At 31.6% G+C, this 11,530-nt stretch overlaps 2 protein-coding genes across 2 annotated transcripts; one reads left to right on the top strand and one right to left on the bottom strand.

Annotated features, from left to right (window-relative positions):
* Positions 1-229: 229 nt before the first annotated feature.
* Positions 230-1,384, bottom strand: LOC142538016 (transcription factor bHLH162-like). The gene is made up of 3 exons (XM_075643462.1): positions 1,189-1,384; positions 697-1,041; positions 230-589 (listed from the first exon to the last, which is right to left on the bottom strand). The coding sequence occupies exons 1-3, from the start codon at positions 1,336-1,338 to the stop codon at positions 392-394; spliced, it is 693 nt and encodes a 230-aa protein (XP_075499577.1). The 5' UTR covers positions 1,339-1,384; the 3' UTR covers positions 230-391.
* A 7,436-nt stretch (positions 1,385-8,820) lies between these two features.
* LOC142537838 (uncharacterized) lies at positions 8,821-10,931 on the top strand. The gene is made up of 4 exons (XM_075643323.1): positions 8,821-8,930; positions 9,671-9,766; positions 9,852-9,939; positions 10,032-10,931. The coding sequence occupies exons 1-4, from the start codon at positions 8,821-8,823 to the stop codon at positions 10,926-10,928; spliced, it is 1,191 nt and encodes a 396-aa protein (XP_075499438.1). The 3' UTR covers positions 10,929-10,931.
* Positions 10,932-11,530: the final 599 nt, after the last annotated feature.

Here is an 11,530-nt window from a genome sequence, read left to right as displayed (position 1 = left end):
GAAATAGTCATTCATTCTACAATTTCGATGTTTTATCTTTTTCCAAAAGGATTCTGTTATTTTATGATGCACATATAAAACATTTATGATATTGTTAGATATTTTATTTATTTTGAAATCTATGATCTCCCAGGTTAACAATATTCATTCTTGCTTCTTTACATAGTACGATCGACTCTTTGAATGTATATTTTACAAGGAAAACGAACATACGATATGCTTAATAATCTTGATAATCCATAATAACTGGCCAAAGAATAGATTATATATTGTTAAAATAAAAATTATATTTTTGTGATTACATGCTCGCAAAAGAGAAGGATCTAGCAAAGAGTTGCATACGTATGGAGAGTTTCTTGTTTTTTTAAAAAAATTATTATTATTTAGAACCCTAATTAAATTTCTGCTGGCGGGAATGCTTCTGGGAGACACAAGTACTCCACAAGTACTCCCATAAATTGGATTCTATACCATAGTCACATACATTTAGTTGTGATTCCACCACTTCACTGCTACTACTCCCACCTATCAGTTCCTTCAGCCCTCCTGACGTTGTTGCCCCTCCATAACTCGAATTGGACTTCTGGACCTGCATATTTACAGTGAGTCAGGTACCTTAGGCGCTTGAAATTACATAAAGTAGATTTGAATAAGAAAGACATATTTTCGCCCAAATGGTTCGACTGTGATAATCACCTTGTCACGGTGAACATGAATAGTTGAGCTACCATGCACTGAAAAGTTAGCGTTTGCAACTTCCACTCCATTTCGATGAAGCAAATTATGGATGATGGCAAGAAACATGGAGTAATCTGCCAGCCCACTTGTTAAAATGACATCCATATTCGGTCCCATATCTTGAACTTCAACAAGACGTGTTGAAGTTGGTTGATGATCGGTTGTGAGGCTCAATTCGGGTGTTCTAATGTTTGCTCGACGCAATAGGGATTCCTTCTTCTGCGTCATATTTTCAAGCTTCGACTTCATGCTTACTATATATTTCACGGCTTCATCTATTTGATCCGGCAGTGGCAACGCTTCCTGCAATATTCATTCAATCACAGTCATTTAAACCTATATATCACACCTACTCCTCCATTTAGGGAATCCACGTGAGATCATATTATTGTATGTATTATACATGATGAATATCATAAAGAAAATAAACCAAGCAAGGAGAAATTGTACCCTGGAAGTATGATTAGTGGGAAGAAGAGAGAAGAGACGAGAGTAAAGATTCTTGAGTAGATTTCTCCTATTCTTCTCTATCACTTTCCTTTCAATTTTTGGAGCAGCACCATGAATGTGAGAACATGAGCTAACCTTAGGCTTTCCCATTAATTTCTATGATGTAAATGTTATAATAATGGGTGAAAACATTTGTGAGTAAGAGCTATATATATACCATATTTGGTAAAGTTGAGGAAATCATGATTAATTCGTTTGAAAATTCGTAAAAGGGAATTGTGTGACGTTTTGGAATGACATCTTTTCTCGTAAGCCGACGAGTGGGGAGGTAGCATCAGATGTTAGAACAAACAGATGTCCATTATATGTATATGTATATGTAACTATGGGGTCCCATAATAGAATTGAAGACGAAGTTGCGACTTCATATTCATGCACTACCCGAAAAGATTATCTAGTTACTAGCCTACATTGTTTTCACTTTGACTATTATAATAATTATATCTTAAGATTTAATAATAATTTGTGTCTTATAAAATATTAACAATAATAAACTCATCTTTTTAATTAAAATAATTTAAAATTCCCCTTAAAATTTGATAGAACATATAAGTTTAGGCAAAAACTTATGTGAGACGGTCTCACGGGTCGTATTTTGTGAGACATATCTCTTATTTGAGTCATCCATGAAAAAATATTACTTTTTATGCTAAGAGTATTATTTTTTATTGTGAATATCGGTAGGGTTGACCCGTCTCATAAATAAAAATTCGTGAGACCGTCTCACAAGAGACCTACTCGTAAGTTTAATTTGATTTCAATAATTGATTGAACCAATCTAACACTACTACAAAAACGCAAAACGACAACAGATAAGCCATTTAAAAACTGTTGTAACTGAGGGTGTTGTTGAAAGTGCGTTCAACATTTGCGACGACTTTTTGACATTTCACAAACCTTCGCTAAAATTAGCGACGAAAATCATGCAAACCGTCGCTAATTACCGTTTTCGTTGACCTTAAAAAAACGCTCGAAGATGTCTATTAGCGTGTTTTTTTGGACAATCGACAACGATTTTCTAAAAATACTGTTGTCTGTTTTTAGAAAACCATTGTCTTTTGCTTTAAAAAATGTCATACGAATACAACGGTTTTTGTCGTATATGTGTTGTTGAATGACAAATTTCTTGTAGTGTAATAAGTTCGATTTTTTTTATAAAAAAATTATGCTTATTTATTTAATAAATTTAAATATGACACATATATCAAAGTTTTAAAATAAGTATTTATATTGCACGTATTTAAATTATTTAGTTTAACATTTTCATTATTAGAATTAAAATTTTGAGCAATAACTAATTAATTCTATAAAATTGCTATAAATTCAATTATATTTTATTTAGTTGGCAAAAGACTGACGTGCTGTAAATTTAAAAATATTAAATATAATAATATAATATATATTAAAAAATTATAATAAAGTTATTTTAAAAAACATAATACCAAGCTTTTAATTCTATAATATATATATATATATATATATATATATATATATATATATATATATATATATATATATATTTTAATTGTTGTGTAAGATTGATAAAATTTTGGTAAATTAAAATTTCGCGCAACCCATTTGTTAATGTATTTTATAGAATAAAATTGGCCAAATTTTATGCACTCCTATTAAAACTTGGGATAAACTTTAAGTTAATTTATATTTTATTTGTATATAATAAAAAATAATTTCAAAATTTTAAAATACTAAATATTTAGTTTTTGTGAAAAAATAAAAAAATTTAATTGTTGGTGTAGATATGGTATTTGTTCATTTTTATCTTCTTATTTTCAATTAAGCTCATATTACTTACAAAATCTAAGTTTGGATTATTAAATTTAGTTTTTATTAAGTTTTTTGCCTCAATAAATTTAAACAAATATGAAAATACATTTAATAATTGATATTTGAAAAAGGTTCGTGATCATGTATAAAATGTTTCTGATTAATAATATATCATAAGGAAAGTTTTATACATTAGCTAGTCCATTTCCTTTAGATGTAATTAGACGTGGTATATCGTACTCTGTCATGTCAAAAAATGCATACCGTATTGAAAATTACAGTATTAAAAATATTTACATCGGTATCGTAGCGAAAATTTCGACATGCGTATAATTAACATACATATTATATTGAAATATTGTAGTATACTGAGTTTTTGATACAATATCGGTATATCTTGTTTTATACAGAAAAAAATATATCATATTATTTTTTTTAAAAAAATAACTTTATTATTAAAAAATATTTTTATATTTTTTTAATTTATCTATATTATTTTGGTATTTGACATATACCGAAGAATTTCAAATTTTATATCTTTATCGTATCGAAAATTTCAATATCGATATCATATATTATCAAAAATTTTGATAAATTCGATATTTTTTAATATAAAAACCTCAATATATCAAAAACTTAGTATTATTTTCTATCCTAACAGATAATGTAGATAACTACAAATTTGATATTTTTAAATGTTTTTTCAGACCTATCGCTGAAAGTAAATAGCACTCAAAAATTTGAGCACTTATAAAAATACATTTAGATCGTTGCTGCTCCATGAGTTGTACCTTAGTGCCGTCAAATGGCAGAAGAGTACACAACTTGCATCTCTCTCTCTCTCTCCCCACTTGATTCTATCACACTCAATTAACTTTTATCTTTATAATTCAAAAAACGAGTAAGCTACACGCTGTTAATAAAAATTTGTGTGAGACGGTCTAACGGATCGTATTTTGTGAGATAGATCTCTTATTTGGGTCATCCATGAAAAAGTATTACTTTTTATGCTAAAAATATTACTTTTTATTGTGAATATCGGTGGGGTTGACCCGTCTCACAGATAAAAATCCGTGAGACCGTCTCACAAGAGACCTACTCGTTTTTTAAATGTGACTCGGCGATCTGTTCCGCAGTTTTTTGTTATTACGTTCTCAGAAATTTCCTGCTCTTGTTTAATTTATTTTTGCTAATTAATTGGTGGTACTATATATTATACTTGTCGGAAATTCATGCAAATTAAATTTAATTATATAAATGAAGTATATTGGAGCCATGTTTTTATTTCCTTATATAATAAAAAAATCATAATATTTTAATCTAAAACGGTATTTGTATGTATGTTCTCGATTAAAAAATAAATAAATTTTTTTAAATTTAGAAATCGAGTCAAGTGCAGCAAATTGTGCGTCAATTGGTTCAATACTAAATCCACCGGCAATAGAAGAAGATACATTCCAGCTTTTATCGAAATGTTAAACAGCTCCCCGAGCGCCGACCGAGGAGCGTACGGCATGCTCTCCCGCACAGATTGGTGACAAGAATAAACGATACATAAATCAATGAAATGCCAGCCAAAACAACGCGCGACATGTTAAATGAAATTAACGAAATTTTTATTAAAGTGAGTGGAAATGGACATGTTCCTTTTTTTTGCCTAAACGTTTTGAAGATTATAGGAGTAAGTTTGAATCGAACTTAGTTGAATTGAATGGTCGTCCATACAGTGTAAGAACCACTGTGCAAATTTCGGCTCCACGACTTGATGCAACGACTTCTGAGAGCCTTATCTTTGATTAATGGTGATATCGGAACCAATGAGTACTCCCAGTCAAGGGATTTAGAAATCTTGACCGCCAATGGGGAACCGACAAGTGCACCATGTTTACGAATTCTGCGAAATTTCCCCCACCAGAGGCAACGAAAGGAGCAAGAATTTGGTTTCTTGTGCTATGTTATTTCCCTTTCATGTATTGTTTTGAGTAGGGACGACCAAAACTGGACGGTGCAAGCACTTTGGAATTTTTTTATTTATTTTTAACCCTACTAAGTGACAATTATTGATAAAAAAGAGAGGAATTTATCAAAAGTTCAATCTTCGAAAGACTTGACTGATTTACACGGTTGAGATTAATGAGAATCCGAAGACTTTTTTAAAGCCGTATTCATTCCATCATTTTGCCACAGCATGTGGATATACATATGAATTCCTTTTTAGTACTGCTGCACCATGATTATTTAGTTTTTTTAATAACATTTTTTTGGGATAAGTGGCAGAGTCATGTTATTATTTCTATCTGAATTAAAATTTTTAAAGATAAAGTTGAGCTAATATTGATAAACGAAGTCTCCGGACGGTTTAAAAAATGAGACAAAATTTTATATATAAAAAATAGAGAAAAAATCAAGCGTGGAATAACACATGGCTCCGCCCATGTTTGGGACAATCTTGCTGGCTTGATATACAAGAACTTGGCGTAGACTTGTCTCTTTGTATGAGGAAAAAAAATCGTTTGCGACATTTTTTGTAACATTTTTGATTAATGAATGGGTGGTACACAAAAATGTTATATCGACGTTTTGAATTGAACCGATTAGGAATAACAAAAGGGACCCAGTTGGTTCGATGGATGCAATAATCTTATTAACTCGAGGGATAGAAATGATAATTATAAAGTGACTGAATATATGGTTGAAGAAATTACTGGAATTACAAAATCAAATAGCAAAAGGAACCAATTCAAATGCCAAGGACAAAAAGGCTTTTCTACAAATATGGGAATTACCAAAATCTTTGGGGGATGTAGTACTAGACAAAAACTAGACATTTATGCTAAAAACCAGATTGAATGTGAAATTGCGGAGAGATGATGGTGTCCGTTGCGTGCTTTCTTGTTTGACATTTCCATTGCATAGATCGATGCTTGTACGCTTGGCTTTATATATTTTTCCACTTGACTTGGTCTCATTCCTTAATATTGAACTGTACTTGGGTCGACAAATAAATTGAATCACAATTTATTATTTTATACTATGATTGTTTTCTTCTGTCCATAATCTTTGCTGATGCTCTGGAAGGGTTCGGGTCATAAATGACTCGAGATAATAAATGGATGATGTGGATCAGGGTAAGCTTACAGAAGAAGCTCATGATTAGCCGGATAAGATAGTGCCCGAGACATTATTTAACGTGCAATCAGAGGCCCGAGCTCTCGGGCAAATTCCCGGGTGATGACTCTCTATCCGGGATGCCTCGGTAATAGCATTAATGCACTCGAATGCGAAAGCAGATAATATATTCTCTCGATAAGCGTACCTGACAAAATCTTGCTGATTTGACGTGATAAAAAGTCAAGATGACATCACATGACAACAAGTAGGTGACGGCTACAAGTGGTAAGTAGACACTGAAAACAAGAAAAAATCATCTTCCTTTCTATAAATAGCAGGTTTGCTTTGCATTTATTTCATTCAGATATATTGACATATACACACCAGTAGCATTTATTTCTCTACACTGGTTCTCTTCATATTTCACCTGCTAACTCAAGCATCGGAGTGGCCACGCCAGACACTCTTCCGGCACACATTCACAAGTTCATCTTCTTGTTTGCAGGACACGATTGCAGTCATACCACAGTGATATATTCTTATCTCAAGATATATATCTTTGCTCATTTTTCCCTTCAAACAAAAGTCTTATCAGATTCGATGTATTGCCCCAACTCAACTCACCCAATTCACCCGGATCACATCATTTGCTTAGATAAAATTCTGGAAATAATTTTCATAACAAAGACTACAAAACGTTAACGTTACTATCAGTGCTTGCCCATTTCTCTCCACAGCTACGAAACGGTTGCAAACGCATGCCTCGTTTATTCATTTTTTAAATCATCAATTCCATAAAATTAACTTGGGATTTTAAGGTTTCAGATTGATACTCTTGAGTTATTATTACAGTGGTATGAGAGAAAAAGGATGAGATATCGTACGCGGATAACTCATCACATACATAAGGGTGTGTTTAGTTGATGTGATTAAATAAGGATAGATGAATAATCACATACTTATCTAATGTTTGGTTAAAATTTTAAGATATATTAATAATCATTTTGACCCGGTTTAAGACCTAATTTTATGATTAATTATTTGATTATTAATCTAACAAATTAAGTGGGATAAGTTATCAACACACTACAAATTACATTTTTATCCTCTTATCTCTTATGAAAATAAATATTTATTAAATTCTAATTTATTGTGTTTAATGATTACCGTAATATGTTCAAATATATTTCTAATAAATATATTTAAATTAATTTTAATAAACATAAATTATAATTATAAATATTTAATTATCTATTTAATTATTTTAAAAATATTTATAAATATTTTAAAAAAACAATAATATTATAATATCAATAAACTTTATTTAATATTAAAATTAATATTCAAAATATTACTAATATTTTAATTATTAATTATAAATATTTAATTATTTATCAAATTATTTTAAAAATATTTATAATTATTTAAAAAAAAAACAATAATATTGTAATCATTACTAAAATTTTATTTAACATTAATATTCAAAATATTATTGTTATTTTAATTATTAAAGTAAATGCATATTTACAAATTTATTTCTAATAAATATATTTAAATTAATTTTAATAAATATAAATTATAATTTTAAATATTTAATTATCTATCCAATTATTTTAAAAATATATATTTAATTAGCATTTGGGGCATTTTGGTCATTACAATAAAATTTAAAAAATTAATCTATCATTTTAAAATCATACCAAACACCATGCTATTTATCCCACCATACTATTAATCAATATATATCATTTTTTAATCACTCTAATTATTAATCATTTACTTATACTATCAAACGTACCAAACGAAATCTAAGGGGTTTAAGGATTTGCGTTTGAATTAAAAATATATATGAATCGCTGCAAACGAAATGCAAGCTGCTCAGCATTTTGAAAGCACTTGTTTTTTAGAAAAGCATTGGGCTGTTTCTATTTATTTTTTTGCTGACTAAAATATAATTTTTTTTATTCTTAAGATTTTATTATGTTCCGCCTTTTTTAATCGAGCATGTCTATTATGAGACTGTTTCACAAGTTTATATCCATGAGATGAGTCGAATAGAGTAATTGATTATGATGTCTTAGTGAATTTATTAAAATACAAACAAGATCTCTCTAAAATTATCGAAGTATTTTATTTTCATTTAACAATGTTATAAAATCTATTTTAGTAAATTTGTGTATTCCTTTACCATTATCATATCTATTTTTCAAAAACTTGGAAACTACTAAAATATTTTCTTTAATATTTATCAAAACTTTTGAATTTTAGATAATTATATAAAGCAAAAACTTGTGTGAGACGGTCTCACGGGTCGTATTTTGTGAGACAGATATCTTATTCGGGTCATCCATAAAAAGTGTTACTTTTTATGCTAAGAGTATTGGGTTTTTTTTAAAAATAATGTAAATTTTAATCTTTTTTCAAAAATAATGTAAGAAAAAAAATTTGCAAAACTAAGGCAATCCGCGCTTACCAAGCGCGGACGGTCCTCCACCTCCCACGCGGCACTCTCCCATTCGTCCAATCCTTATCTATGTGCGATTCCTTCTTCTTTTCCTTCTCCTCCTCTTTCCTCCTCTTATCTTTGCCCTCTAGTTCTCCCATTTCTCGGTTTCTCAATTCCTCGCAGAAAATTTTTTTTAGACGAAGTTGAGAAGATCTACGGCATATTTCAGAATGGCAGATAATCGAAATCCAGAAGATCCCAGTGTCCTCTATTTACAAGCGACACATATGTCATCAAGAGTGTCTTCGTTAACCGTTGATGATATTGTCAAAGTGAAGAGGTCAGACAATTTGATTTGGAAGTTATATACTGATAATTACTTACACAGGCGTGTACTAGCATATTTAAATTATATGGGTTTTTATGAAGTTTTAGAATGTGGGTCACAAGTTCTTGATAATCATTTGATTACTGCGCTTGTTGAACGTTGGCGACGCGAGACACACACGTTTCATTTTACATGTGGTGAAGCAACAGTGACATTACAAGATGTTTCAATCATTTGGGATCTAACAATTGATGGTGAAGCAGTAACTGGAGTAGATGTATCACATAAAGTTGAGGAATGACAACACATATGTTTGGATATGTTGGGATTTTTGCCAGCATCTAAATATTTGAAAGGTGTTCATCTGTCTATGACTGCACTACATGATCATTGTATATCTAACCTTGTAATGATGAAACTTCAGATGTAGATGTTGTGAAATTTAGCTCATTGTGTTGCGTTAATGATTACTGGAGGAATAATGTTCCCTGATTATCAAGGAAGTTCATGTAGACTAATATTTTTGCAACTGCTACGAGATGTTGATAACGTGAAGTCTTATAGTTGGGGTAGTGCAGTTTTAGCATTTCTATACCGTGAGCTGTGTAACACGTCACGTATAGAGAAGACTACAATGGCTGGACCTTTATATATCCAGCAGATATCATTAATGTGATGTGATTATTTAACACACTATTTTAGTAAATGTTAATTGTTTTTTATTATTATAAGCAGATATGGGCATTGAGCAGGATTAAATGTGTTAACCCCGATCGAGATGGGTTAACATTAGTTGTACCTCCGTTGATCCGGATGGTTTCATTCCAGTTTTTTCCATATGGTGTACGGTAATATTTAAAAATTTATGGTGGTAATATCATATATATCTTGTATATTTTCTTGATATGTAATTTATTATTTTTATAATTGTAGGTGGAAATATGGATTTAGTTACACACATTCGCCAACACATTCTGTAAGAATTATAAGGGATTCTCTAGATCGTATGAATAATAATGAGGTATTATAGAATGTTAATATGTAATAGTGATTTAACGTAGACTATTTTGTTTTGATTGATTAAATGAATATTCAACGACATTTTCTTTTCAGTTTAATTGGAGCGTATACAAGAAAAATGACATAGATATGAAGACGATTATTGATTCATACGACAACAGAATAAGGCGATGTGTTTGTTCCCTTATATGCTTTGACATCGTGGAGATGCATCGTCATAATCGGGTAATGCGACAATTTGGAAGACGACAATCAATTCCAGGGTCTGCCGTCGACAATGACGATATGCATAATATCACGAGAATAGGACATCGAAACACCGATTGGAGAGATTATCATAGGAATTCAATTGAGTTGTGGAATATTAGGCTGAGCTATGTTTTTAAAGGGGTGCGACACGGACGATCGATGCAAACTGATGAAGACTACTTCCAATGGTACAATCGAATAACTGTGCGCACCATATCACCTGCAGTTACTGTCGTTGGTTTTCAACCACATCCGTACACTACTTTTGTTGGAGAAACTAATGTTCAACAAAATTGTAGTACACCTTCTCCGTTTTCGCATCATTCATCATTAGGATGGAGAAGTGACATGGTTCGGCAACCAAGTGGGTTTGCAAGAGACTCTACGATTATTGCGTTAGCTGAAATGAATATGGCAGGAACCTCTAATACTCAACCTGGTTTTTTCAGTGATTCAGGGTTTGGTGACTTTCGTTCGTTTGGTCAGACGGATTTTCAGACTCCTTATTGGTCGAACACACAAAGTTTCGCGGATTTGCTTAACGTTGGACCTCAACATATTGTGCATGACACTCGACCACAGAGGAATGTTATTTCCCCTATCACTTATCCAGGTTACTCAAATGAGGCTATTACTGAAAATGTAGGATTGCGTAGAGGGACGAGAAGACGCAATCCACCTGATTGTGGAACAGGTAGCCATTTGTATCATTTTAATTATGACGATGAATTTTCTAATTAATTGTAATTATAAAATTTCTATTGTTGTACATTTTGCATTGTTGCATCGTGTAAATTTTATTATTTCTACAGTATAGTGTTACTAAGCGAAAGATAAGATGAATAAAAGTGCAGGGAAAAAACACAAATAAACAAAAGTGAAATAAAAAATATTCGCATCTGAACAGAAGAATACACACAATCGGAAGATAAGATCAAAATACATAATTGACGTCCAATTATGAATCGTTGATCACGACTCATCCTCGTCATTATCTGGTGGTGGCACTCCTGATGCATTCCCTTGCGGATGATAGTCATACTGAAAATTGAACGGAGGAATGAACGGCGGAGATGGAGGGATGGCCCCTGGGTCAACACCCATGTGGACCATCGTTGTCTACATCATGGATTCGATATATGCGAAATGTTCGTTGTGTTTCAAGTTAACTTGTTCCTGATAAGCCATGAAGGCAAGAGTCTCATCTACTTTGTCGTTTAGGGACCGTCTGTGGGGTTGTGGGCGATGCGGGGCGGCGGTGCTTGATCCACCTGTATCTCCCACATCCGTCCTGAAGTCTAACTGTCGTCTAGCTTATTTTCGCTGCAAGTCCTGTGCACAAA

The sequence above is a fragment of the Primulina tabacum genome, chromosome 2, assembly GCF_025594145.1.
Source record: "Primulina tabacum isolate GXHZ01 chromosome 2, ASM2559414v2, whole genome shotgun sequence".
NCBI classification, from domain to species: domain Eukaryota; kingdom Viridiplantae; phylum Streptophyta; class Magnoliopsida; order Lamiales; family Gesneriaceae; genus Primulina; species Primulina tabacum.
The sequence above is the reverse complement of the archived record's forward strand: the minus strand, read 5'-3'. Positions and strand labels throughout refer to the sequence as shown.